The 27,916-nt window shown below is 37.3% G+C and overlaps 1 protein-coding gene across 3 annotated transcripts; it reads right to left on the bottom strand.

Annotated features, from left to right (window-relative positions):
• Positions 1-2: 2 nt before the first annotated feature.
• Positions 3-27,916, bottom strand: LOC123712642 (NEDD8 ultimate buster 1-like). Of its 3 annotated transcripts, XM_045665867.1 has the most exons (23): positions 27,833-27,916; positions 23,259-23,285; positions 22,194-22,220; positions 20,975-21,004; positions 20,860-20,886; positions 18,732-18,758; positions 18,612-18,638; positions 18,518-18,544; positions 18,206-18,232; positions 17,742-17,843; positions 14,162-14,849; positions 13,774-14,030; positions 13,553-13,653; positions 6,552-6,670; positions 6,171-6,328; positions 5,534-5,730; positions 2,924-3,048; positions 2,383-2,546; positions 1,949-2,117; positions 1,803-1,874; positions 1,619-1,733; positions 1,459-1,537; positions 3-1,264 (listed from the first exon to the last, which is right to left on the bottom strand). In XM_045665867.1, exons 11-23 carry the CDS (start codon positions 14,285-14,287, stop codon positions 1,138-1,140), a joined length of 1,809 nt encoding a protein of 602 aa, XP_045521823.1. In that variant the 5' UTR covers positions 14,288-14,849; positions 17,742-17,843; positions 18,206-18,232; positions 18,518-18,544; positions 18,612-18,638; positions 18,732-18,758; positions 20,860-20,886; positions 20,975-21,004; positions 22,194-22,220; positions 23,259-23,285; positions 27,833-27,916; the 3' UTR covers positions 3-1,137. The 3 variants fall into 3 exon arrangements, with proteins under 3 accessions (XP_045521823.1, XP_045521825.1, XP_045521826.1); XM_045665869.1 differs by lacking the exon at positions 18,206-18,232; XM_045665870.1 differs by lacking the exons at positions 18,206-18,232; positions 20,860-20,886; positions 20,975-21,004; ... (1 more) ...; positions 23,259-23,285; positions 27,833-27,916 and adding an exon at positions 19,506-19,670.

Genomic DNA, 27,916 nt, shown 5'->3' with positions numbered 1-27,916 from the left:
CATATGGGTTGTCTAACAAATTTCAGTCCATGATATGATTAATTAAAAATTAATTTTTTTTTAAACATTTCACCGGTTTGATTATTAGACAAATTCTTTACCAATCGAAAGTCTGAAGCCCATAGAATAAGCAAATGTTGGATTGCCTATTGTTTTCCGGTCACAACTCTCGGGTAGCCAGGTATAACCAGGTAATTATTGAATTAAAATTAAATGAAAATAAATATTATTTAATTATGAACACTATGGTATACGGTTGCCTTGGAAAAATCAGAAAAGAAGTTTTCCAGTTCCGGACGGATTTTTAAAAAAAATATTAATATAATCATATCATTGACTGAAATTTGTTAGACAACCCAAATGCAATATATTTATTGAAATATTAAATTAAATATAAAATACGTTTCATCAAATAAACATCTCGGTGAAGGTCGTTTTATATCGGGATCCTATACTATAATGGATACACGTATACTTAATGAATAAAAGGTAAATGAATTCGTACACAAAATAATTTTATTTAAAAACACTTATAAAATACATAATAATTATACAACGTACATACAAGTAAAAATACTAAATGTTACGTTTATTTAAGATACAGTCAATATTTCCAAATGGCTGTGAGACTATGTCCCTCTCACTCGGCTCTATTCATTAATGCGTAAATACAATTTGATAGAAAGAGACGGCAGTGTATTAGATATGCTACTTTTTATAAATAAGGTTATTCGAGTGACGTCATACGTCTCGCAATAGGAACTGCGACAGTTAGAGCATTTCTTTATAGATTTTTAAAATAAACTACTTTCAAACAAAAAATAACAGCCATAAGTAATTTTATTGTTGTAATAAATCCCATTTACATATTCCCGCTATATTGTGGCTCAAATAAAAAGTGAAATGTCATCGCCTTCTACCGAAAATAAATATAACGAAGCGCCATCTAGTTTAATTGAGTGTGACCATTTATTTTGTAAGATTCTCCAGTATAAGATTTACAACAATATAAAAAGTAAAATCACTATCCTGCAACTATTCCTGTGATAACGTCAATTCGTTACGACCTTAAAGACGGAAAAAACAAACACTTTTTACATTACAATATTGTTAGGCATCCATTCTACGTTGATATGTTTACAACAAAGACTTATATCGCATCAGGAAGTTCTCCTCCTCAGAGAGCGGCGAGCTGAGATAGTCGTCGTCTTCGTAGCGTATGGTCTGCCTCAATCGATGGACTGCAAGTTGCCGGGCTTTTCTCCTAAAGTAAAATAAAACGAGACATGAAGCTGACTATCAACGAACCCGGGCTTTGCTCCAATCAATTTAATTATGGACAATTTAAGAGGACAGACTTAATTCGTACCCGGGCGTAAGACCTAAGTAAGACTCCCGAATGTCAGTGAACGTTACAGTTATATACTACGTGATTTAAATAATGACAAATGTACTCACTTCCGTCTTTTCTCTTCTTTTTTCTGTCTCTTTCGACTGGTGTTGGCTTCGGTGCTAGTGGACGGGTTGTTATTGTCAGCTAAACACACAAGTGACATAGCCATAATATATTAACTTAACGAACGTCTCTCGGTTGAAGTGTGCACAAACCGTAACTCACTCTGGTCAGCACAAGGCCCGTCGCTGTGCAGGATGTCCAAGGCCCGGACCAGATCGTTTCGACTCAGCTTCAAAGCGTACTTCGCCGTCTCACTCTCGAACCCCATTGAACATAACTGAAATATATTATTTTGTTAAAATATTAAAAAAATAACAATTGTATTACATTTTTCAATGTGACTCACCTCAGAGAGGAGTTGGTTATCCAGCTCCACCGGTGCCGTTGACTCTTCCTCGGAGAGGTCGCTGTCCTCCAACTAATTCATGATCGAGAATGGTCAATAGAACCTAGTTTATGCGTGTGCTAAAGGGATTCCGAGTGAGATCTCACCAATTCGGGTTGCTCCTGTATGATCCTGACCGCATCCGTGACGTTGTTGTTGGCGTTCCTGAGAGCCAGAACGGCCAGTTTCCTGGAGTAACCCATGCCTATTAGGCTCTCCGTGAGTTGTTTGTCCACGGGGCTGCCGTCCTCGCATAGTCCTAGCGCGCGTTGTTCTCTGAAAGACCAAAGTGCCACATACACGTGAGCATAATGAAGAAATAGCTGGGAATATAAAACGCAAACATTCATTAGACTGTGATTGGGCCACATCTCCACCTCTCCCTTTTTTAAGTTACAGGAGGCTCACCGGATGTTAAGTGATACCGCCACCCACGGACACTGCCAGAAGGCTCGCAAGCGCGCTGCCGTTCTTTTAAGAATTGGTACGTTTTTTCTTAAAGGTCCCTAAGAACACCCTACACCAATTTCCATCAGCTCACCTATCGTCCCTATTGGCCCGTCTCTCCACTTCCCTTCGCCTCGTGGCCGCGTCGAGGTAATGATGCGCGCCGTTCACGTCCCCTTGAGCCGCTCTGAGGCCCGCGTAGGCTTGGCACTCGCTCCAGCCTAACTCCATGAGGGCTTGCACGGACGACTCGTCTACCTGAAATATATATTCAATATGCACTTAAGAAGATTCCTCTTCGGACGCCGAGGCAGAATTCGAAATTCCCCTCAGAACTAAGGGAAGGAATTGAGACCCACTGACATATTTGAGTCTTTCAAGAAATGAGCCAGCCAATTTTTAAAAGAAAGAAATTGTCTAATGGCGGCGCTATCACTTAACATCACATGCTCATCACATTCCAGCTGGTTTGCTATAGTAAGAGGCATGAATTTCTTAGCGAGAGAAAATATTGAGGTATAAATATTGGTGAAACTACATCCAGCATGCTCATAACTGTACAGATTAACTATTATCAAGATATATATATATATGGAGAGTATTAAGATTATATCTTTGATTGATGATTAACTCACCCTCAGATTATTCAGTTCTCTTTCAGCCTTATCGAGTAACTCCTTGGCCAGGGTCCTATTGTTCTGATGATAGGCCACGATACCCTGAAGCAGGTACAACCTCATGAAGAGCACTCGCTCGTTGGCTGAAACATTAGCCACAAAAAGATAAAACAAACTACCCAGTATGTCCCAATGCTACAGTGTATAAGTAGCGGCACGAAACTCTAGCTCTGACCGTTATTGCGCAGAAGTAAAAAATAAGGTACCTGAGGGGGGCTAGCGGAATGAAGAGCGGGCGCGCGTAGCTTCGATTGGCTCTCCAGGCGCATTCCGTCCCCCGCACCGATACGACGCCCCGCGCACATCCCGTGTACAGTCGCATCGTTAATATTATTGTTACTGTTGTTACGTTTTGTTGTTTTTTGTTACGTTTGAATTTGTTAGTATTTTGTTTTTAAGTTTGTTTGTGACTTTAAAGTGACTATGCCTAGAACAAATACTGTTTAGAAAAGACAAGCCAGGAAAATGGTTCATGACGTGAATTGTTTTTTAAAAAGGGGATCTAATGAATTAATTGATTCTTTGACATAAAATGTAATAGTATAATCAGCGAATTAGGTAAAATCCAAAAAGACAGCAGAGTCAACAAAAACGTCAATTGCAACGGTAAGAAACATCTCCAATCAAGCCAAAAGTTCTGATTTGATCACAGTGTTCAGAACACCTGGCAAAAAACGTTCCAGAACAAAACCGGTCACAAATATTGATAACTTCGACCAAGGAGTAATAAAGAAAACCATTCATAACTTTCACAAGACAAATAAAGAACTTCCTACCATCGGAAAGCTTAAAAAGCAGCTAGAAGATGACATAAATTTCAAAGGTTCAGAACGAAGTCTTCGGCGAATAGTTAAGAGTTTGGGATTTCGGTGGAAAAACACCGAAAACAACCGGAAAGTGCTAATTGAGACTTCTAATATACGTTTGCAACGTATCGAATATTTAAGGAAAATAAAGCAATATCGCCAAGAGGGAAAGCCTATTGTTTATACAGACGAATCTTACGTAGTTTCATCACACTCTTCTTCAAAAGCCTGGACCGATGGTACTACTAAGGGGCTTAAGAAACCTATTTCGAAAGGACAGCGAGTTGTCATTGTCCACGCAGGGTCTGATACTGGGTTTATACCTAATGCGTTGCTGACTTTTAAAGCAAATCAGGCGACTACCACGACAATATGAATTTTGAAAACTACGAAAAATGGCTCCGAACCCAATTAATGCCCAACCTACAACCCAGTTCCGTCGTGGTAGTCGACAACGCGTCCTATCATAATAAGCAGTGGGATCGCGCACCAACCTCTAATTCTAAAAAAGCTGACATGCAGGCCTGGCTCACTGAAAAAGGTATACAGTACGAGGAAACACATTTGAAACCTCAGTTATACAATTTAATAAAGATCAACAAAGATAAATTTAAAACATTTTCGATTGATCGAATCCTAGCTGAACGAGGTCATCAGGTAATGAGACTACCACCATACCATCCCGACCTAAATCCGATTGAAATGGCATGGTCGGATATTAAACAATATGTAGGTAGCAAAAATATAAAATGGAGTGTCAGTAAATATATAGACCTAATACAAGAAAAGGTTTTACTAATGGGTACATGGGATTGGCAGAAGTTGTGTAAAAAGGTGAAGGATATAGAAGAGCAATATGCAAAGAGTGATCATGTCGTGGATTTGGTAACAGAACAATTCATTATTCATGTCGATGGAGACAGTTCCGAGGATAGCAATGAAGATGACGCTAGTGCCGACGAACGAAGCAGTCCTGAGCCCGGGCCCTCAGTAAGCAAAAGGCCTTGTCGCGAGACCATTGAAGGCGTGATACCGTTCTCTGATTCAGATTAATAAAAGATTACAAATTAAAAGATAATGTTTTTATTTTTCTACATCCCATAAACTTGTTAAAATATCTTAGGTCTTTTTTGGAAATGCGTTCTATGTACAGACACTTTTTTACTGTCTTATTATATCTTATAGATAGGTAATATTACTTACATGTGCGAGTAATCATGCGCAGCAGCTATCCTTCACATTTCGTTCAGCTTAATATCGTTATTTAGGTAATCATTAATCAAAGTGGCATATAATGTATTGCGTGCGCGACAGTACACATGCGCAGCAATCCCCTCCACGCATCGGCCAGCGCTAGACTTACGTGCCGCTGCCTATACCAATGCTTAATGGGCTATCTGGCAAGATTTTGGAATCCATTTATTCTATTTATACTATTATTTTTATTTCTATTAAGTATTGACTTTCAATTTGAATATAAATTTGGATTAAAATTTCATATTAAACATTCACAATTCCAAGAATTAGCCAAAATGCAAGGCAAGAAGTCGTCGCACCGGTCCCTCTTTCGTGCATCTCACCAAACATCGAGTAGTTTACGTGTATCATTTCAACATAGTATTAGGATTAGATAGGTGAAGCATATTATAAAATAGCCTTTTATAGAAACTCAAAGAACGCTCACAGGTTAATCAAAATAAGATCGGAATAAATCAAAAGATAACCGAATGATGAATCTACATTAATCAGACACTGTGCTCACCGTCCGTGCCCTTGAGAGCGATAAGCCTCTGCTGTTCCGGTCCGTAGCTATTGGTGAAGGCCACTTCGGCCCTCGTGAGTCTCGCGGCCGCGTCGTTCGCGGCCTGAAGGCTTTGCAGACCGAGGTAGCACCACGCTATGTCCAGTTGCAGCACTCCATAGTTGTCAACCGTGTTTAGGATTTGGGCCCGGCATTCACTGAAATGAAGTAGTTTATTGTTACGTACTACATTACTATGGAACTGGTTAACATAAACTTATAATCAATTTAAGATATTCTCTGTTGACATTCATAAGTGCACATACTGTACTGTACTGGGAGGCAACAACCAACACTAATTTTACACTCAATTAAAATTGGTTGGTTATTGCAGCTGATTTCACAAACTTTGAATTGGTATCAAAAACAAACATTTAAATTACAACCTACAGTATACAGTTTAAGAATAAATTTATTTCTCATAAGAATTCCATACATAATTTGTTTACTTACTGAGAAACAATATATAGAACTAATATTAATTATTAGAGCGCACAGATGTAGGTATATAAAATAACAAAACATAACAGCAAAAAAAATGTGGGTAGACATAATAAAATAAACTTGGTCAGTCGACTAAGCAAAACATAGAAGTCACCTCAGTTGTCTATCAGCTTCCAAAAGTAACACAAGAGCAAATGAATATTCCCGCTTCTTTATACAAGTGCGTCCCCTCTCGTGTAATGCGAGTCCTATGAATAAAGACCTCCGTTCTGTCTTAGGTAGATCCACTGTTTTTCCGGTCTGGTCTTCCAACTGCAATATGTTTCATTATAATCACTATACAAAACTATAACACTACTTACTATACAAAATAATTAAGATGCTAAATTAGGTTAATGTGAGGATTAACTTATAAATTAGCAGACTAGTGCTCGGCGAGAGTGCAGAGTCAACAAATATAAAAACCAGTTCATATTCAACAAATATTTTGACTTTACAAAGCTAGGGTGTATGAGGTACTGTGTGCAAAGCTAACATTCAAATATGACTCGTCACCAAGGTCATCGTAGCATTCCGAGAGCAGGGTGGCATCCTCCAGAGTCCGTTTCATCTGAAGATACATATCATCCTCTCTCTTAAGCGCCTCTGTATTTTCTGAAATCCATAAAAGGCAGGTAAACTTATTGGTTGCGCCGAATTCGCATAATAATTATTATGCGAATATAATGCTATAATAATTCCCATCCTATGGAGGCACTAGTTCCGGAACGGACTGTAGGTGGCGCGCGCGATGTTGCGTCAATTGGGTTTTTCGTTCATACGCCGCACGCTCGCACCGCTTTCTTTAAAACTTTTAACTTTTAAATTTGGTGTTTGTTATTTACAATTATATACAGTGCTGTTATACTTCTGTGAAGTCTTAAAGCAATTAGTTTAAAGAAGAAGGAATCCAGCCACGAGGTTGAAGGTACTATGCCAATTCCTTTCTTCCTTTCTCTGACAATTATTCCAAATATTGAGCAATCATAAATTAAATAAATACAGTCCACTATTATACTTACACTATATACACTTAATTTAAATAGGTATAAAGATATATTTAACAACCTGCGCCGCCACTCAATTGTGAGCTTTAATTTACTTAAATTTACAGGGAAAGCTTACTGTATTAAACAGTAACAGTAGTTTTACCTATAATAATTTATAAACCAATTATACTTATAATTATTAATGTTATATTTTTTATGTCATCGCCAGGGGGGGGGGCTTGGGCTCATGCTTTTACGGTTCCCAGTACGACTTGCTTGCATTGCATGGTAGCACGGGTGTAGGCCCACCCTACCACATCCTTCTGATGGGTAGGGAGGCGTGGTCTTGGGTGTAGCGCAAGTCGCTGAGATCCCCAAGGCAAGTCTGGTGGACTAACCTTCTCGAGGTTGCCGACCCCGTTCTTGGTCTATTACCCTATGTAATAGACGCAACTAAAACCACCAGGCGAACCATTGCAGGGATGGAGAGGTCATGTCCCTGCAAGTTCATCGTCCAAAATAACAGGACGGTGGACAGTAAATGACTTCCCGCGTGTTTGTGCCGTGCGCGGGGACCCGTACGGGGGGATGAAGGAGTCCTGGTGGTTGAGTGTAGCAGTGCGCCGGTTAACAGTTGTGCGCTGCACACAACACACCTCTTTGGTCCGGATTTCTCCTCACACGGGAGGCCATGGGTTAGCTACCCTTGGTCAACCGGCTGCGGTATCCCGTAAGAGGGCTACCAAGCGAGAGTCGGGGTGTTGGGGGGGGGGGGGGGGGCGTCGGCGCAGCGCGGGACTCGGGGTGAGTTTGCGTCATCGTCTCGTGATGCGAACAGCTCCGTACTTCCTCGCAGCGTGCGGACGCGTCTGTCTGCCCACGCCCTGGCTCTATACCGAAGGAGTAGCTCTGGCGTCTACCTGCTGAGTAGGAGACGTCCCCAACTGAGGACTCCGTGGCGGGTGGAGAGCTCTGACGGTGAAATATTTCCTTTTACCTCATGGATAAAGAGGCTCAACAAAATAATGAAAACCAGGCTGCACCTGAAAATGCGCCAACTAACAAAAAACTAAGGGCTGCGTCTCAGGACGGGTCACGGTGCAAGTCACCAGTGGCACGACACTGTGATGCCCCTGCAACTCGCAAAGATGCACCTATTCGGGCAGCGTCTAAGCTTCCAAAGGAGAGGGAAGCGACTAGGGTTACGCCAAGCCGGGCTGCGCCCAGGACCGTACCCTCTCCGACTGGATCAATAACACCACCGCACAGGGACGCGACCACCGTTGCGGCCGGGTCAACTGCGCCGGTTGAACCAAAGAAGGCCACTCTGTACGATGCTACAGAACTGTCTGCGTCCGAAGGTGAGGCATCTGCGGTAACACCGATGCGGAAGACCGAGGCTTCAACGGAGGATACGTTCAGTGCACCATCCTCATCTATGGACATGACGGCCCTGAAATCCGCAATTCAGGAGCCAACCATGACCACAGTTATGAGTTCATCAAAGAGGCGACGGCTCAAGAAAGCCAGAAGAGCGGCGGATCAGCAGAAGCTGGCAACCAATGCTCAGAGGCTACTTGAGCCTTAAAGGAATCTGGGGGAAGGAAAGGGGCACCGAAGCCACTAGGGTCTAATGCCGCGCTAAAGCCAGACGGCTCTAAGCACGACAATAACCCTAACAGCAACAACAATCCCAAGAAAACTAGAGTCAACCAGGAAACGAAGGGCCAAAAGCGCGAACGGCCAGAGGATTCCGTGACACCAACGGGGCAACGAAAAAGGATTAAACCTAATAGACCCCGAACGGTGGGAGGGACCTCGGCCAGTTATGCGGAGGCCGCAGCATCGTACAGGAATAACGAATTCTGTGTTGCTGTGATGGCTGAGCCCTTCCTAGAAATGACGCACGAACAGGCGGAAAATATCCGCCTACAAATACAGGGTAAGCTTCACGATGAGCGGCTTTGAAGCTTCCCTAACAAAAGAACCCAATGACATCAGGTTCCGGGGTAAAGCGCATCACTCAGATGGTGTCCTCAAAATTTTGTGCGAGGACACTTTCTCACTGAGCTGGCTGACCGGAGTCTGTGATGTCATCACTAACCCCATACCAGACACCAAGCTGGTGGTTCGGCCTCAATCGGCCATTCCGAAAAAGGTTCCCTGTCTCCTACACGTACCAGAGTACACTGGCACTACGGAGAATCTGATGAGACTGATCACGAGGCAGAACCGCCACCTTAACGTAAGATCGTGGACCCTGACACATGCACGCAGAACACAGGACCCAACTGGCGTGTCCCTCTTCTTTCGTGTGCCGGAGTCTGAGATAATAACGATAAAAGCCCAGGAAAGGCGCATATACTACCTACTGGGGAACATATATATCCGACTTCTAGATAAAGAGGAGTCCTCAGTGGTAGCTCCCGCCCAACCTCAAACAACAGCCTGTACATCGGGGACGGCGACTTCGGGGCCGGTGCCTCCCACGTCTGAGACGGGGAAGACCGCGGACAACCGAGCAGTCGAGACCTCCATGGAGACGGCACAACTAACCTCGGATGATGAGTTATTTCAGGAGACAGGGGGGAGTGAACTCAGCGACAGCTGTCTGCGCTCCTCCCCTACGCCGGACTGACTTTGTCCAAGCAAACCTCCAGCACAGCCAAACAGCGTCGGCTTCCCTGCGCAGACTGCTGGAGACCAACCCCAAGACTATTGCTGTGATCCAAGAGCCGTGGATCAGGAATGGCAAGATATGTGGACTGGGTAACACCGGCGGTAAAACCTTGCTGGACACCTCCGTAAGTAACCCAAGATCCTGCATTATAATACCCAAACATGTACCAGCAATACTAATAAGCGAACTATGTTCAAGGGACCTTACAGCTGTTAGGTTACCCAGGAACGAGTATCCAGACATCGTCCTGGCGTCGGCCTACTTACCGGGCGACGAGGACGTGCCCCCTCCGGAACTAAGCCTCCTGGCCGAATACTGTGAGAGGGAAAAACTGGAGCTCATCATCGCGGCAGACACCAATGCACATCACTTGCTATGGGGTAATGCCAAAACCAACGCACGAGGTGAGGAAATGCTTAATTTTATACTCAGCAATAACCTTATCCTAGCCAACAGCGGTTCAGAACCAACATTTGTTAACGCGCGCGCACAAACCATAATAGATCTAACAATGGTATCAGCAGGTATGTCAGCTCACATACATGACTGGCACGTGTCCAACGAGTTATCCTGCTCAGATCATAGGTGGATCCGCTTCGCAATCAAAGGGGATCTACCAAAACCACAACCAAGAAGAATACCTCGGAGAACTGACTCAGTAAAATTTTCCAGACTGTTCAGCTCAGAAGTAGCCAAACTAACAATACCAACAACCATAGATGTACACGACATAGACACACATGTTAACAAACTTACGTCCCTACTCGTGACAAGCTATGAGCAGTCGTGTCCGCTTACCATACCAAGACAGGGTGGCAAACAGAACTGGTGCTGCCCCGAATTGGAGAGACACCGTCGGAAAGTCAGGAGGCTGTTCAACAGAGCAGGGAACACACGGCTGCCAACCGACTGGGACAAATATATAATCGCGAGAAGGCGATTCAAAAAACTACTACGTATTAGGAGTGCTGGAGACACTTCTGCACTAGCATCGAAAATAACAACCAGGCTAACAGAGTGAAATCATGTCTGTCTAAAGTGACAAACCACTCGATCGGATCCCTTAAAAAACCTGACAACACATTTACAAAAACAGATGAAGAAACTTGTGAACTACTTCTGGCAACCCACTTTCCAGGCTGTATAATTGCTAATGAGCAGTCATGGCAACCTTACTCGGAAAGAGCCACGGTCAGCTCGGACTGGCAAGTAGCAGACAGAATAATCACGAATGAAAAGGTAGCATGGGCAATCAACTCGTTCCTACCATTTAAAGCGGCCGGCTTGGACGGCATTTTCCCTGGTCTGCTGAGATGGAGTGGGAACTTAATAGTAGACTATCTTGTCTCAGTCTTCCGAGCCTGCATAGCACATCGCTATATACCTCTGAAATGGAGGGAAGTAAAAATAATATTTATCCCGAAACCAGGAAGAGACGACTATACCCGGCCAAAATCCTTCAGACCCATTAGTCTCACCTCATTCCTTCTTAAAACGCTGGAGAGGTTGGGGGACCTGGAGATACGCAGTCGGGTAACCTTATCAGAATTCCTTCATCCAAATCAACATGCCTACAGTTCCGGCAAATCAACTGAATCATCACTACACAGCGTTGTATCTCGCATTGGCAACTCCCTGAAACTAAAGCAGTCAACCCTAGGCGCATTTATTGACATTGAGGGTGCTTTTGACAAAACCAATTTCACAAGCATTACCAGAGCACTCGAGACATGTGGAGTACCATCGACCCTTACAGAATGGATCAACAACATGTTAAGACAGCGAGCTATACAATTTACCGTGAATACCACCACACGCGGTATTGTCAGTAGAGGTTGCCAACAGGGTGGTGTTCTCTCGCCGCTCCTGTGGAATCTAGTGGTAAATGAGCTCATCATAAAACTCAACGCTATTAATCTCTACACTGTGGGGTATGCGGATGACATAGCAATCCTCGTATCGGGGAACTTTGAAAGTACCTTATGTGACCTCATGAGGAAGGTTTTCAGATTGATTGAGAGATGGTGCAGTCAACATGAGCTATCTGTCAACCCATCAAAAACAGAACTGATCCTTTTTACTAACCGAAGAGTCCTTGGACTGCATAGACTACCAAAACTCTTCGACACAGAATTAAAACTAAAGGAAAACACGAAGTACTTAGGTGTGACTCTAGACAGTAAACTGCTCTGGAATAAACACCTGGAATACAAGCTAAGCAAGGCAACGATTGCGCTTTACCAATGCAAAAAGATGCTTGGCGTGAAATGGGGTCTATCGCCTAAGATTACCTTATGGCTATACACTGCCGTAATCAGGCCAATGCTAGCTTACGGAGCCCTGGTTTGGTGGCCGAGAACAGAGCTCCAAACGGCAGTAATCAAACTTGGACGCTTCCAAAGGCTTGCGTTGTCCGCTGCAAGCGGCTGCATGAAAACAACGCCTACTGCAGCTTTGGAGATAGCCCTACAAGTTTTGCCTCTGGACCTGCACATACAGCAGGAGGCGGCACTGGCTGCCATCAGGCTGAAGGTGCTAGATCTATGGGGCAAAAATCACTACAGCACACACACAGCGATTCTTAACAGGGTGATAGAGTACCAACCTCTATTAGCCGCTACATGTGATAGGATCGCAAATCAGAACATACTTAACAGAAGATACCATGTGCAAATGAGAGAAGAGGAATGTGATAGATCACCCCTGAATGAGCTGCGCATATACACCGATGGCTCAAAAACAGGCTGTGGCTCTGGAGCTGGCATATTCTCTCTTGATCTCAACATCAACATACACCTGCCCTTGGGCACATACAGCACTGAAAGCAGTGCGAATGTGTCGCTATAACTGAAGCAGCCAGAGCCGCGCAGCGGTTAGGAATTAATAACTTTTGTATTAAGTTCGTATCCGACAGTGCGTCTGTGCTGATGGCGTTAGTAAGCAAAAAGACCAACAGTAGACTGATACTGGAGTGTCACGATGCACTGGAGGCAATAACCCTGACAAACAGAGTTACCCTGCAGTGGATCAGGGGACATAGTGGATCACTTGGCAACGATGCTGCCGATGAGCTTGCGAGAAGAGGTTCGGAGATGAGGTCCGTATCCGCTCCTTCCCTTATCCTTCTCGCAGGTGCAAGCCTGGGTATGCCAGAGATCCACAGAGCTCCAACATCAACGTTGGTCACAAGGTGCGGGCTGCAGACAGTCCAAAATGGCTCTGCCAGCAGTCAACCGACAGCTTACCAAACAACTTCTAAACTTGAATAGAATAAATCTGAAAACAATGATAGGGACAATTACGGGCCATTGTCTCCTTAATAAACATCTTTATGTCCTAGGCGCGACAGACAGCCCCCTGTGCAGAGGCTGTTTCAGCGCAGAGGAATCAGTCACCCACGTAGTCCTGGAATGCGAGGCTGTGACTAAGCAACGTGTAGAAATCCTCGGAACAGTGAGGTCGCTCTGTGAAGCCTGCGAGGTGCCCAGGAGACTTCTGTGCTTCTGGAAGGAGTTAGGCTGGCTTAGTTAGCCAGGACTTTACGCACAATGGACCTATTGAGCATCTAAGTGCGGAAACAGAGTCCACACATACATATATACATGTCATCGCCATAAGCCATTCTTTACAGTCCATTTTTTAATATAGGCCTTCTCTATTTTCCATACAGCAGATTGTAAACCACCACAGACAATTTGTTGCACCCCTGCTCTGTCTCATTACTCAAAATTGCCAAGGCACTGAGACGACTTTTTTATCTTCTTTTAAAATTAAACTGTGCTCAAACAATTATTATTATCATATAACTATTGAAACTTGTCAATATACCTGCCATGATTAATGCCATAAGTTGAAATCCATTTTTAACACCTTGATCCTCTAGGCTGCAGGTGGGGTTAATGACCTTACCATTAAATATCAATTTCAATCTGGAAATTTAAAAATGTAACTCGTTGCAGATCTTTACAAATATTTGGTATAAAAAATGATGATCTAAAAGAAAGAGACTTTATTGTAGTGGAAGAATGAGAATTTAGAAAGATATTTACCTCGAGTTTTCAACCCCTAGCACCTCAGAAATTGTATCTATCAGTTCTGAACCCATAATATTCAGTTTCTTCATGACTTTAAATACTCCTTTTTCCCCTCTTCCTGGAGCCTTAACTCGAAAAGTAGCACATCCTGTTTCTTTGAATTCTTCATTAGCTTTTGATCTATCAACAGAATGTTGTTGTAGTTCAAGCAAACCATCTAGAACTAGAGTCATATCTAGAGATAGCTCGGATGCTATTCTGTTTGCAAGCTCCTGCAAGATAAAAAGGTTTATATATGTCTAGTAATAAAATATATGAATGATTGAAGGATGATTACAATTTAAAATAATGTGTCTATAACAAAATATGTCATATTCTAGATAATAATATTTGAAAGAATTACCTGAAAGTTATGAGAAAAATCTCCTTCTGTAGATACATAGGGAGGTTCCCATAACTTAATTTTACCTTCGTTTAATTTTGCACGTAGTTTTATTAACAAGTCTTCATGCTCCAAGCTGCTTTGCATTGTAGCGTTGTATATCAGGATATAATTCAGTTTACGAAATTATTAATGTATTCAGAAAATTTATTTACACAAATAACTCCGAGACCGTAATACTCAAGTACGTTGATTGAAATCTTTTTATGGTAGATAAAATATTATAATTTAGACGCATTTCATAAAATCTATGCATGAACTAGAAATATTTAACAAACAATAACAAACAATGCAGAAAGTCTTATTGGAAAATGAAAATCATGGTTATATATACAATGTATATTTAAATTGTATTATCATTCGCTTACGTCAACGGTCAGACCATGTCAATTGTTGAAAATCTGACAATTGTAAATTGACACGACAAGATCTCGGTAATTCCAATTTGGGGGTTTTCACCCCAAATTTAGGAAAAAACAAGATGACCTGGAGATTTTGTAAGTTATAATTTTTCATTCACTTCAAGATTGAATTTTTTTACTATTTTATAATTCTCGAATGGAATGGCAAAAGCTTTAGTGGTATTTAATCGATATTTAGTGGTATTTGAAGTTGTTGTTGGGGGAACATTCTGTAGGAGTTGACATCACTGCAAAAAATATTAATTAATGCATTAAGCTTAAAGTACATTATAATTAAATAGGTTGCGGTATGCGGTATCATTGAATCTATATTTAATGTTTTGATATTTTCTTAACAGTTATAAATTAATTATTATTACTATTACCATATAAAAATATAAAAAAAACAGCTCCTATAATAGAATACGTAGACACAAACATAAGGAACTAATATATCGAATAGTATGCATAGGGTACCCATATTTGAAAATGGATTAATTGGAAAAAAAAAAATTAATTAAGTGCTGTTTAAGCCATATCCAAAATAAAACGATTTAACGTATTTTTAAATTAAAATTAAAAGGTATAACCATGATGAGTATATTCTATTATATATATAATAAATATTCTATATTCTACTGTGTGTTTATAGGTTTGTAGCATATTAGGTACGTCTTTTATTCATTCCTGAGTTGGTGAGCCTAACGATAATGTTTCACAACCAACCTTTCTTTCTTCTAAGGGACTTCAGAAAAATGTTTAATTTTATTTCTGCTTCTTGATATTTCTGAAAATTCCTTCGTAATTTCTGCATTTTGCTAATGCTAGATGCTGAAATTTCTTGATTATATTTATCGGTAAAACATAATTTACATCCAGCCTTTTCTGTTCAATAAAATAATTTGGTGTTTCTAGTTAATTTGATATTTACTCGAATGGATGCTGCCGCCAAAAGCTTAGCTGATATTAAGATTTTAGTAATATATTGCTTATGATATACATGATAGAAACTAAATTTACCCATCTTCTGTTTCTTCCTTTGCTACATGCATTTCATATTTGCGATACTCACATTACAGCGATGTTTTCCTACTCAATATGCAACCTAGTGCTGTACTGTGGATTCGTTACACAATATGTTTCATAATCACATTAAAATGATACGATATTAAACGATTTTCAAAATTTTAATTAAATATGTTATGCCGTTTAGTCACAGTAAAGTTTTTTGTTTTTTACAAAAAACATCGTTTACAACAACAATACCTTTTTGACACCGTAGACGTGTCATTATAGGCCGAATAGGTATTTTATATTTTATTTATTATTGGTCAAATCTTAAGTTTAAACTTTGAATTAGTAGTATTACTGCTTTTTTTAAACGTGAAACTTCTTTATCGGCGTTGGAAAAAAAAATTCCGTCACATTTTTCCGTTACGCGCCATCTATTTCTTGTCCCTACCTTGGTTGATTCGAAGCCATTAATAACAAAAATATGTAATGAAATTCTGTAATAATCTTAGTAGTAATGATAATAAAAGCCTTTTGTTTAACTAAAGTTGCACGTAGTAGGTACATCAGTTTTCGAAAACATTTTTAAATTATGACAGACAAAAAGGAGTAATAGGTACGACAATTAGAATTACTTTATTCTCGAAAACGTAAACATTCCGACTAGAAACATGTTTATTTATAAGATCAATAAAGAGGCTTATTGACAAAGCCTGGAATTGACTTTGATGAAGGTCAGATGTTTGTTCATATATTTTAAATAAAACAACCCTAAACACACATGAGAAATAACGGAGAACATATTACGCTACGTCTTCATCTTGAATATAACATTTTTCTTTTTGAAATTCAGTAACATAATTTAATCTATAAAATTAGAATACATATATCTAGGAGTATAAGCATTATTTTACGCCATGATCCTTTGACTTAAGTTAGTTTTATTCACTTACTTTAACTTAGGAAACTATGTAAGTTACATAAAAATATCTTTAGAAGTTTTTGGGATGCCCGAGTTACGTTGTTATCTATGAATTACTGGAAATGTTATCTGCTTCACGTCGACAAGTGTTTAAAGCTGGTTTATTTTTTTACGACATTTTATCTTTATTTAACACTTATATGTGTATATACCTACACAATTTTTCGTGTTTTTGTTGCTGGTAGAATTGATCTTAGACGCTCACAAAACTCTCTCCAATCCTGTGCAATTTTGTTAAAATTGATTAACGCAAAGTAAAAAGTGCAACTTCTTTCATCTCACAAATTTAACGAATGAAACACAATTGTTCATCTGCAAAGCCTTACAAAATGGGAAAATCCTATCTCAAACTTCTGTAATTATTGGTATCGTCTGACGAAAGGAACTTTGTCTAATTTACTTGTTATTTATGTGTTTAATACAATTTTATTTCACAGACAGAATTAGTTTCGGTAACGAGAAAAATATTTCACATCGAAGGACAATTAAAGGCGTATACCGACGGTATTTGCTATCATAGACTACACTAATGACTACATGAGTATAAGGATAAATTTTAAATAAAGCATATATGTATATAATACTTCATAATGTTAGGCCACGGCGGCTAATATCTATTAAAACTTGCCATGCACTAAACAAATAAGCAATGACCTACAAGCGAAATGTAAGTAAAACAGAGTCAATTTCTCTCAGGTGATCTTAGTTTTAGCCATTGTAATGTTCCAGCAGTTCCATTCATACTAGTTATCCATTATTTGCTATGGAGTTATAACTAATAATGGATGATTCCTACTATTTGTATCAGTACTTACACATCGACTTGATTGAATGTAATTTAACTTTAACAATATGTACATATCAAGTATTAAAATTAGTTATTACGCTTAATGTGTTTAATAAACTTTACTACTATTATAACCTGATTACTACATATTTAATGTAAAAGTGATAAATCAATTCCAACATTAACAATGTCCAACAGATTTTAAGTATTTTTATGAAGGAGTTTTCTGTTTACAATGTAAATGTGTTCTAATTGTAACTTTAGTGTGCGTGACAGTGTCCTAATGAACCTAAATGTAAATTGACACTGTCACTTAAATTGACCAAAAATACAAAGAATTAAATCGACAGAAAACCTTACTTTTTATTAACCTTTTCAGCGTCATTGTAACATTATTCATTAAACAAGCCCGTACCGTTATCACCAAAGTAACACGAATTGCTTACAATTGGTGCCCGTGCACTGGAATAATGATTAATATTATTTATTTATTGAAGTTTACCACATCATAGATAATACTATATTTACGGTATATGATACAAGCTCTTTTATCTTAAGTATATAAAAATTGTGGTTAACATAAACGATAAAAAAAAATTAAGATATTATAAATTAATGCAATAAAAATACTAGCAAAAAAATTACCAATAAAACAGCGGATAAGTATGAGAGAGACACAATGCTTTCTTTAAAATTGACCTGAATACTACCGAATATATCCAGCTCCGGATAAGTACTGTTTAATCCGTTATAATCGTGAATTATTTGAAAGTGAATAATTCACGTAAATTAATAAAAGGCATTCTATTTTACATTTAACTTACTCTTGCGTCGCATCCCAATCCCGTGCACTGAAAAGGGTTTCAGTATATTTTCCTATTCGTCTACACTTATATTCTTTATAGATAAAAAACTTCCCATTTCCCACTTGGATTTCAGAACCCAAAAATAATCAAAGCAGTTTTTTGTTAGTCCAGCGTCGCAACTCCATTATTTCCACGATTTCCAAGGCATTCCAGTTATATCAAACAACCGCCACCGAACCTAACTTATGGCTGGACTTTTTTTAACAATTCAGTTCCTTATAATTAGATAATTTAGATAAATAAGATAGATAATTTAGAAATGGTGCTTACGTTTGCTACACATTGGTTGCCGTTACACTGAAAACAGTAATTATTGTTAGGTTAAAGTAATTTAAGATTAAGCGTAACCATATTCAAATCTTACCTTAGAATGACACATCAGTCCAATGCACTGTAAAGATAAAGAAATAAGATATATCATTCCGTTTATCTGTTGCACGAGTGTGTAAAATTTTATTCGACGTACAAATATTAAATTTCATACCGTAGCTGCACAGTCCTCGCCGATGCACTGAAAACGATGTTTGAAACATTTGTATCAAACTCTTTGTGGTATTTTCAACAGCAGATAAAATACAACCAACCAGAATATTTAGTGTTTTTGAATATAATACTAGAAAACAAATTGTTGACTAGAATTATTTTCTAAATAAATAATATGATTTAGCCCTTCACAACATAAACGAAAACTATATATTATTACGATTCCTGTGTACTTTACAGGACATTCAGTGAGACTAATGTTCAGAGTTTAGACCTACCCTGTTAATTAGAATTTATTAATTCAACATCCTCTAAGAGATGGAGGTTGCTTTATTAGAGTAATGGTAGGATTTATAACTGTAGGTTCTATTGTTATGGTTTGATGGACCCACATTTCATTATTCAAATTAAACTCACCTAAGATTAAGGATCGGTTTACATAACTATGTTTAATGTTTAACAATGTATGTGAATAGTCTGTATCAAAATGAAACCTATCATTTTGAAACGTTTTAACGGTTTCATAGTTTGCATTTACGTTTTCATAGTTATATATATACATACATACATATATATATATTATATAACATATTAAAACTCTAAATGTATATACGTGGCGTACTCATGCATATTATGACGATAACAACTTTTATAACTTTTTGAATCATATATCTCAGAAACGGTGGCTCGTAAGAAAAAAAGTATTGATACATTTTTTATAGATAATTTTATGATCTACAATTTTTGTCTCAGGTGCTTTTATGATAAAACTTACTGTTTTGCTGAAAATCGTGAAATCTCATTTTTTTGACCTTTGACCTTGAATTAAATTTTTTCCTTACAGGGGAATGATGGGGAACTTCTAGACATTGTTTATAATTATGTTTTGAACAACTTCACAGAAATTCAGCTTGTTGGGACTTTATGTATCCTCGAATGTCTAAATTGACCGGACATTACATGCGTCATTACAACTTTTCGTAACAACAGAATGCGTTCAGTATAATAAATATTTTTAGCCTGTGTTTTATTCTCGGCTACCCAGTGATGGCGAAATTTTCCCGTAGTGGTAATTCAAACTGCCTTTTTCTGTGAATAATAAGCTTGTTTTATCCAACAGCGAGTCTGATTACCACGCGGAAATTAAATACATATTAATTTAAATATTTGTTTTTATTATACAGTTTTAGAACTTATACTTAGCTTATCCAGAAATAGTGTACCACCGGCGCAGGATTAACTCGTAATATCATTCTGATTTATTTTAAACTAGTTGTTAAACACTCATAACAAAAGAGGAAACTTTATTAAATTCATTTTAAAATCTGATATTTGCGTAACGTGAGAGTACAATAGGACTTCCGCTCAACGAAACGCTTTACCAAATAAATTATAGTCAACGTAAAATTAATATAATGGAAATTGGTAACATGAACCCTTTTTCCTGTCCGTTTCACGTTTCGTTTGACACGTTGAGGTGGCTCTGTTTACCTATTTTCTTCTCGCTTTCTTCAGGCTAAGTGCTCCAAATGTATTATTCTAGATCTAGCTTTATAAACTGTCCTAGATTTTTTTTGTGTACGTGTAGTATTTTCCGTAACCTGTACCTAACTCTTTGATAGTTCTGCTTAATAAGCTCGATTACCAGAGTGCCTCGCTACTCACATTGTTTTCCTTAATTGGTATCACAATTTTTGGACGTTTGAACCCGTGACTTTAAGGGTAGTAACACCTGACAACCTTTTGTAACTTATCATCAAATTTTTTTTTATGTAATAGCAGTCAAACGGGCAAGAGGCTCACCTGATGTTAAGCGATACCGCCGCCCATGGACACTCACATTGCCAGAAGGCTCGCAAGTGCGTGGCCGGCCTTTCAAGAATTGGTACGCTCTTTTCTTGAAGGACCCTAAGTCGAATTGGTTCGGAAATACTTCAGTGGGCAGCTGGTTCCACATAGTGGTGGTGCGCGGCAAAAACTGCCTTAAGCAACGCTCAGTTATGGAACGACGGACGTCGAGGTGATACGGATGGTAAAATCTAAATTGGAAAATTTTAATTTGTTTCAGTGATTTTAGACATCCCTCAGATTTATTTCTGTAAGTCGTACAATAATAAAGGAATACTCACATTTACCGAACAAGTGTCTTCACTGCACTGTACATTTATTTGTATTAAAAATTATATTAGTAGGATTAACTACGAAAATATTTTGAAAGGATATTTTAAGACAAATATTTCTTACATGAGCAAAGCAATCGTGAGTATCCGTCATCTGAAAGAATTACTAGTTATATTTCAGTACTTTAACATAATTTTAGGAAAGAACTTCATCCCTCTCGTTTTCTTTATGAATTATTAATTTTGTAGGGAAAGCCAGAAATAAAATAAATCTGTAGCCTGTAACCTTTTAGGTCTGCACTCTGTTTCATGATCATTTGTAAATCTAATAGGCAAGTACGTGATCAGCCTTCTCTGCCTGACACACGCCGTCGACATTTTGGGTCTAATTGAATGTTAATTGCGCACTTTGAAAGAAAGTCCATTGGTGCACAGGGATGAAAATCGCACGCTGAAGCCACTAGGCCAAAACTGCTCTGCACTGGTGAAAGCCAGAATTAAACCAAAATATTTGATCGGGCTCTGATTAAAATAACATAACCTTTATTTTATAGGATTGTACCTAAAAATATAAATGCTCTTGTACATTAGAGAAAAATATCTAATTTAAATTCGTCGATTGACTAGTATAGACTATAGCGCAAGTGTACATCCACCTTTTGTTTCACTGAGTTCCAATGTCAGAGACAAATTGATTGCCGTTTAATACAGTCGTACTACGTTTAATACAATATATACGCGTGACAAATTTTTGCTATTTCCATTTTCACAGCCTAATAAAATTTGTCAGACAAGTGCTTGATAAAACTGAGTTGACCCGCAAGTATTATGTCGGCCTGGGCTCGGACAACAGAAATTTTTCATCTTGGAAATCCTGTTTATATAGCCTAAAAATACAAATACTCATTGTTCTGGCTATGGCTTTCAGCACTGTTAAAATCGTGTTGACTAAGAAGGAATAGTTGAAATGAAAATATAACCATTTTATTGCTGAAAACGTCGCAAATATTCTCTAAATGCAGAATTCAATTTTCTATTCGAATACAGCGTACTTGTATTTAATCTTGCCATTTCCTTTCTCTCCTTAAGCGACGAAGTTTGGAGAAAAAGAGAAAAATGATTTAGTAAATATATTTGATATAAATAACTTTGACGTCTAAATGGTAGTGATATAAACAGTAACATTTTTGAAACACCATTGTAGCATCACAACTCAACTGTACTTAGGACTTAAAAATGATGTGTAGAAAAATAAATATAAAATTTAAACATTTTGTAAATCTAACTTAATCGGTAAAAATTGCAGAATTAAGATTAATAATTCAATATCACTGTACGCTTACCCCGGACGTGCAGTTGGTACCAATGCACTGTAAGAAGAAAAATCACATTGGATTTATATAATTTTCTAAGTGCCCCGGTTTAAGCGTTTCTTTTTTCAACTATGTGTACGTCTGATTCAAATACAACGCGTCTTTCAAACAATTGAAGGGTTTTAAGACGTACGTTACACAAATATAATATATTATTTACGAACATCCATTTCGAAGAGTACATATTTAATTGTAAAAAAACATAAAACAATATATGTTTTGGTACAAAGGGGCTCGCTAAATATTAGCAAAACTTAGTTGATAATTTCTATACCATTAATATCAATATTTTTGTTATAACACTGTCATGCTTCTTGGTCATCAATCACGGTAAATGATGTCATCGAGCGCTTTATGCCAAAACATTTATCTATATAGGAATCATCACGTATTTTACAGTTATTATTAAATAATGCTTGGTAATTACGATTAAATTACGATTTCAAATAGGGTTATATATTTTTAAAATCTAGGTTTAGTTGTTACTATTTTGCGAAATAAGGTCTTCCCAGTAGAATCTATCCTATTTATTATTATATCTCAGATTTATTCTAAATCCATCACAAACACGTCCCGTAAATTGACAGAATGATACGGGTAGGCTTCTACAGATTAGAATAAATAATGAGAGCCATGGATTTCCTTTTTGTTATACCGTTCTTAATGCACGAATGGTGTATGGTGGTTGGTGGACTCATTTCCCGCACTTAGACTCGTAATTGGTCCGTTGTGCGTAAAGTCCTGGCTAATTTAGCCAGCCTAGCTCCTTCCAGAAGCACAGACGTCTGAGCACTTCCGAGGCTTCACGGAGTGACCTCAATGTTACGAGGATTTTTGTGCGCTCTACATGTGGATTTCATGACAAAAATTTTAAATTCTACTTTATATAAGAGGTGTAAAACTTTATATATGTTGTGTTAATAGTTTTTTGTTCCAGTAGATAAATATAATAAAGAATAAGCCAGTCTATCCTAGAGTAGAACGGCTAATGGCACTATAAAAACTTTCATGAAAATTTGGCCTAGACGTACTTACTTTTGTATCACAAAAGGCTAAGGTGATCTGAAACATAAATTACTTTTAATCAGTACACTATGAAACGGATAAAAGTTGTGCCGTCATTATTTACAATTTAATACTTTCGAAACATCGTTATAACAATTACGTCCATCAAATATTTGTGGTTGATTTGTCTTTGCCCCAATTATTTTAAATAAAATATTATTATTATTAATATGTTTTTTCTAAAGATGTATTTTGTTTTACTGACTTCTGACACCTTTTAAAGAAAATTATAAGCTATGCCTCTTTTGAAATTGAAGTTGATTTGCAAGACCTATAAACAATTTGGACGAAAGTTGATTTTGCACTTTATTAGCATGCGAAGAATATTAATGAAGTTGTTATTGCCTCAGTAATTTCGTAATTATTTCGTTGCCATTGCCGGGAATGACCCGGAATATGATTAGAGGCTTACCGATGGAATCGGTGCGCGTGTAATTGGCCTACATCAATGGCGTCTCAAAGCTCGAAGTCGTGTGTTGATAAATTTAATGACACACCTTTCAGAATTAGATAAATCATACTTTAAAACTTCTTTGTTCTTGTATATTTAGCTGCTGTACTTCTTATGACACGACTTCTATTTTTTATATGGATGGGAAATACGCGTAAACAAACTTGTATTCATTTATAATGTTTACAGAACTTTATTTTTCATTACAAAATTATATTTTATTTACGTGAGAAACATTATGTATATACGAGCGAGATACAGGTCTAAATTTCAGTCTTGTAGATTCACTTTGACATGTATTTTAATGCCCTTTTGATCTATAACTAACAATATTGAAATATAATCGCTTGGGATATGAAATAGTCAACTCGTGTTTTTGTTGAAACTAAAACTAGAATCGGGGAATGCAAATTGCCAATAAAGTTTACGTAAATTTCGGAGGCTTTCGGATCTAGTTGGAAGGGTTAATCCTCAAATTGAATTTGCGTTGTTCGGCTTTTATGACTTTCATGGGAGTAGCGTAATTATATTAATTTATATTTAAAGGTAAACACTTTCTCATAAAACGTTTGGTTTTAACCAAACTAGGTAACCATTGCTACATTCTTGTTTGCTCATAAATATTCACGCCTTCCATTGCGCATTATCGAAGTGATAATTGTTAAAGTCATGATGATGTTTGTCAACGTAAAAGCCCAAAAAGTGAAGGGATTTATATGTCTGTATGGATCCGTTTTGATGAAAGACAGACATAATTATAGAATAATATAACGACCAAAACTGCCCCCTATACTTAGATTCCACTGATTATGCCAAAACTTTCGATACCGTATCTCACATAAGTCTGTGGAAGAATTTGGAGGTCTTCACTCCGTCGGAGGTCGAGTTCACGACTTGGACTTAGTGTAATTTTTGAATAAAAGCTATTTTTATTATGGATTTCTTGCACTTTTCAATTTCTGGAATACACGTTTTAAGATTTTTGACTTTGTTAAAAATATTTAAAATTTTACTACGTAATTCACATTCACACATCAAATAAATGAAATGAATATTATCGAAAGTACTTAGTACCATTCATGTTAATACACCACATAAAGCAAATATCAATCAATTAGTCTGGTCAATCTTCTAATTAGTAATAATAGATCAGTTGAAACTACGTTTGTGAATTGAAGCACGCCCACACTGGGCCAAAATTGATTCGATAAAACATATGATGCTTCTATTTATGTTGGTTATCTATGTATTTATGGATTTTATGATAGCCTACATAATAAAATACTCTGATAGAATATAGTATATATAGTAAGGAAGGATGGAGAAGGAGGAAGATGCAATAAGAAGACTCAAAAATTTAAATTTTAAATTAGAAAAAGAGAACAAAAACAAACAGACATAAATTGTAAGCTATTTACATTATTTTAATACAAATAGCTTATTTATTTAAACACGAGGTTTTTAGAGTTTCGTTGTTTTGACATATCAGAAAAAAATGCGGGTTTGATATAGTTAGCGTTAGTAAAGTAAGTTACATATAGTTGGCGATGGGGACACCATTTTTGTTGTACACCTGCAGCTTAAAGGCCCTGTCCTTTAGCTTAATTTTTTGTAATTGCAAATCTGCTTTCATGGATACTACATTTTTAAAACTGAAATAGCAAATGAGTCGGAATTATTGAAATGCGGGGGAGTCATAAAAAACACCTGGTATTAAATCCCTAAAACGCAGACATAAGCAATACGACCTGATGTTTTTACACGCTATCCGGCAACGGTTTAATTGAATTCCCTCACTTATTGTCGCTTTTACTATTTCACACCCCTTCGTCATACAAGTCAAACCTAACTATTTCAAATTCCTCGGTCTAATATAAACTATTTACGTAACTCAGCCATGTATCGTATACCTTCTGATTAGTAGATATGTTTAATGTAACTAAAAAAAATTAAAAAAAACATCTGGTATAAATATTAATAAAATTATAATTATTGGCTTCCTTTATATTAAATATATGTTGTAATTATCAATGCATCAGATCTAAGAATTTAGAATTTAATAAATTTATGTTTTGGTTTTGATTTATTTTTTAGCATAAATAGGTAAAAATTGTTAACTGTGCTTTATGCTTTTGTTTGAATATATATTCAGTTTTTGCGTTTTGTGTATAATGTTTTTGATGACTGATGAGCAAATAAATAAATAGAAAACTTATTTTGTCTTTCCAGTCATGATTTATGTGTAATTTGTCGCCGTGTACATTGGTTACCATTTAGCTTTGGTCTAAATTTCTTACTGAAACCACAACTTTAGCCTTAACTTATGGGAGGCACTCCTTATAATTGTAAAGAGCTGAGCAAACATAGGGTATACAGGGAATGATGTGACTCGTTCAATGTTCTACTTTATTTAGTATTGGTATGTCCTTATAAGGTACTGAGTATTGTAACGAGGCTCTTCAGGACACGATTTATATTTTTGTCATGTAGGCACAGTACGGGGAGGCCGTTAATAAAATAAAAATCCATAGCAAATGCTTAGGTAAACATAATTTAGAGTAATCTAGATGAAACATCCTTAATAAGTATAAAACAAAAGTAAAAACCACTAAGATAAAATAGTTGTAATATGTTATACTACGTAACAAAACGTTCTCAGGGAATTTTTGAGAACTTTAAATGTAATCAATAATTTCCACATACTATTTTTTATCACTTTCACAATTACACAACATTCAACAACAGCAGTACACATGAGGTACAATATAACGTAAAAAAATACAAGTTATTATAAATATATTGCGTGCGCAGAAGCGGCGCTAATGCCGGCGCCGTTCTGTAAGTGCACTTGAAAAATTACCCATTTTAATAAAATATTTATTTTAAATCACAAAACGAGTGTATACAGTTTGAATCTCACGAGTTTAATAAGTCGTCCTAATCTGGAGACTTTTCGGGCCTCAAATTCTCTTTCAACCACACTAAAATATAGACCTGATTTCTCGAATGATAAAAGTCCATGCACATCACACAAAAACATTTATTTTTATGAATAACATTCATGTACATAGGAGCGATACTGTCGTCTCTCGATCTATTCAAAGAGAAAAGTTATGTAAGGAAGTAATCAAAACACTGTATTCAGGAATTGTGTACCACTTGTACAGTTTTATTATGATTCTGATGAAATACTGCTCAGAGATGGACTTAGACAAGAAATGACGATCAGAGTAGCTTTTTCATTTTCAAAATAAACTATTTTTGTTTGAACCTTGGTCAGGTTAACTTTGCTGTCGTTATGTTTATAAAGTTAATCATGTAAATTGTCTTTTTTCAACAAAATCTTCCAACGCAATTGTACTCTAGAATATTTGGAATATAGACGACGTTTAATTAGAGTTTCAAAGCTGTTTCAGTTGTAAAAAAAATCGCATTTGTTTGGAACTAAACATCTTTTTTCTAAACGTCTTTCTGTGTGTCTTTTTTAATTTATTCGGTATTTGATTATTTTTTCAAGAGTAAGTATAGTTTGATCCATCCCTGTAATGTATTGTAATACAAATCTTACAAATCGAGCTACCGACCGAAAAATGCTTTCACAAGAATAATAAGACTCAGTGGGTCATGAACGAGTCCCCATTTGTATGATAAAACTGTCGTTGGCAACTTGGTGACAGCTTCACTTGGATAGAATTCGTGCAAACGATATGTTATTTTGTTCTAATGAATTATAAAAAAAATAAGAAAAAATCTTTTCTTCTGCAGAAAATTAAAACTCAGATTATTTAATTCAAAGAAAAAAACACCCAAATAATGTTTTCGAACAACTTTATAGATAAGATATATCATAACTGGGGGTGCCCAAGTGTTAAATCTTTTCGCATGGCCACAAACTAAACAGAGGTAGATAAGGCTTAATTTAGCCAATAATAAACAAAATGTTAATCCTTCACACTTGAAAAAAAATATTTTCATTACATGTTTACAAAATGTTGTCTTTAAATTTAAAATAACAACCAATTGTATATCCCAAATTGGTTTCGTAAGGAATGTTGGCTAGTATTGTACTCAATAAATAACAAAATAGGAATACCTCAAGATGCATAAAGAGAAGATAAACGTACATCTGCATCGCGTGCAAGTGTGCCTAATGTACGCTGATAACGTAACGACTGCG

The sequence above is a fragment of the Pieris brassicae genome, chromosome 7, assembly GCF_905147105.1.
Source record: "Pieris brassicae chromosome 7, ilPieBrab1.1, whole genome shotgun sequence".
Lineage (NCBI taxonomy): Eukaryota > Metazoa > Arthropoda > Insecta > Lepidoptera > Pieridae > Pieris > Pieris brassicae.
Note: the sequence above shows the minus strand (reverse complement) of the source record. Positions and strands in the feature narration are given on the sequence as shown.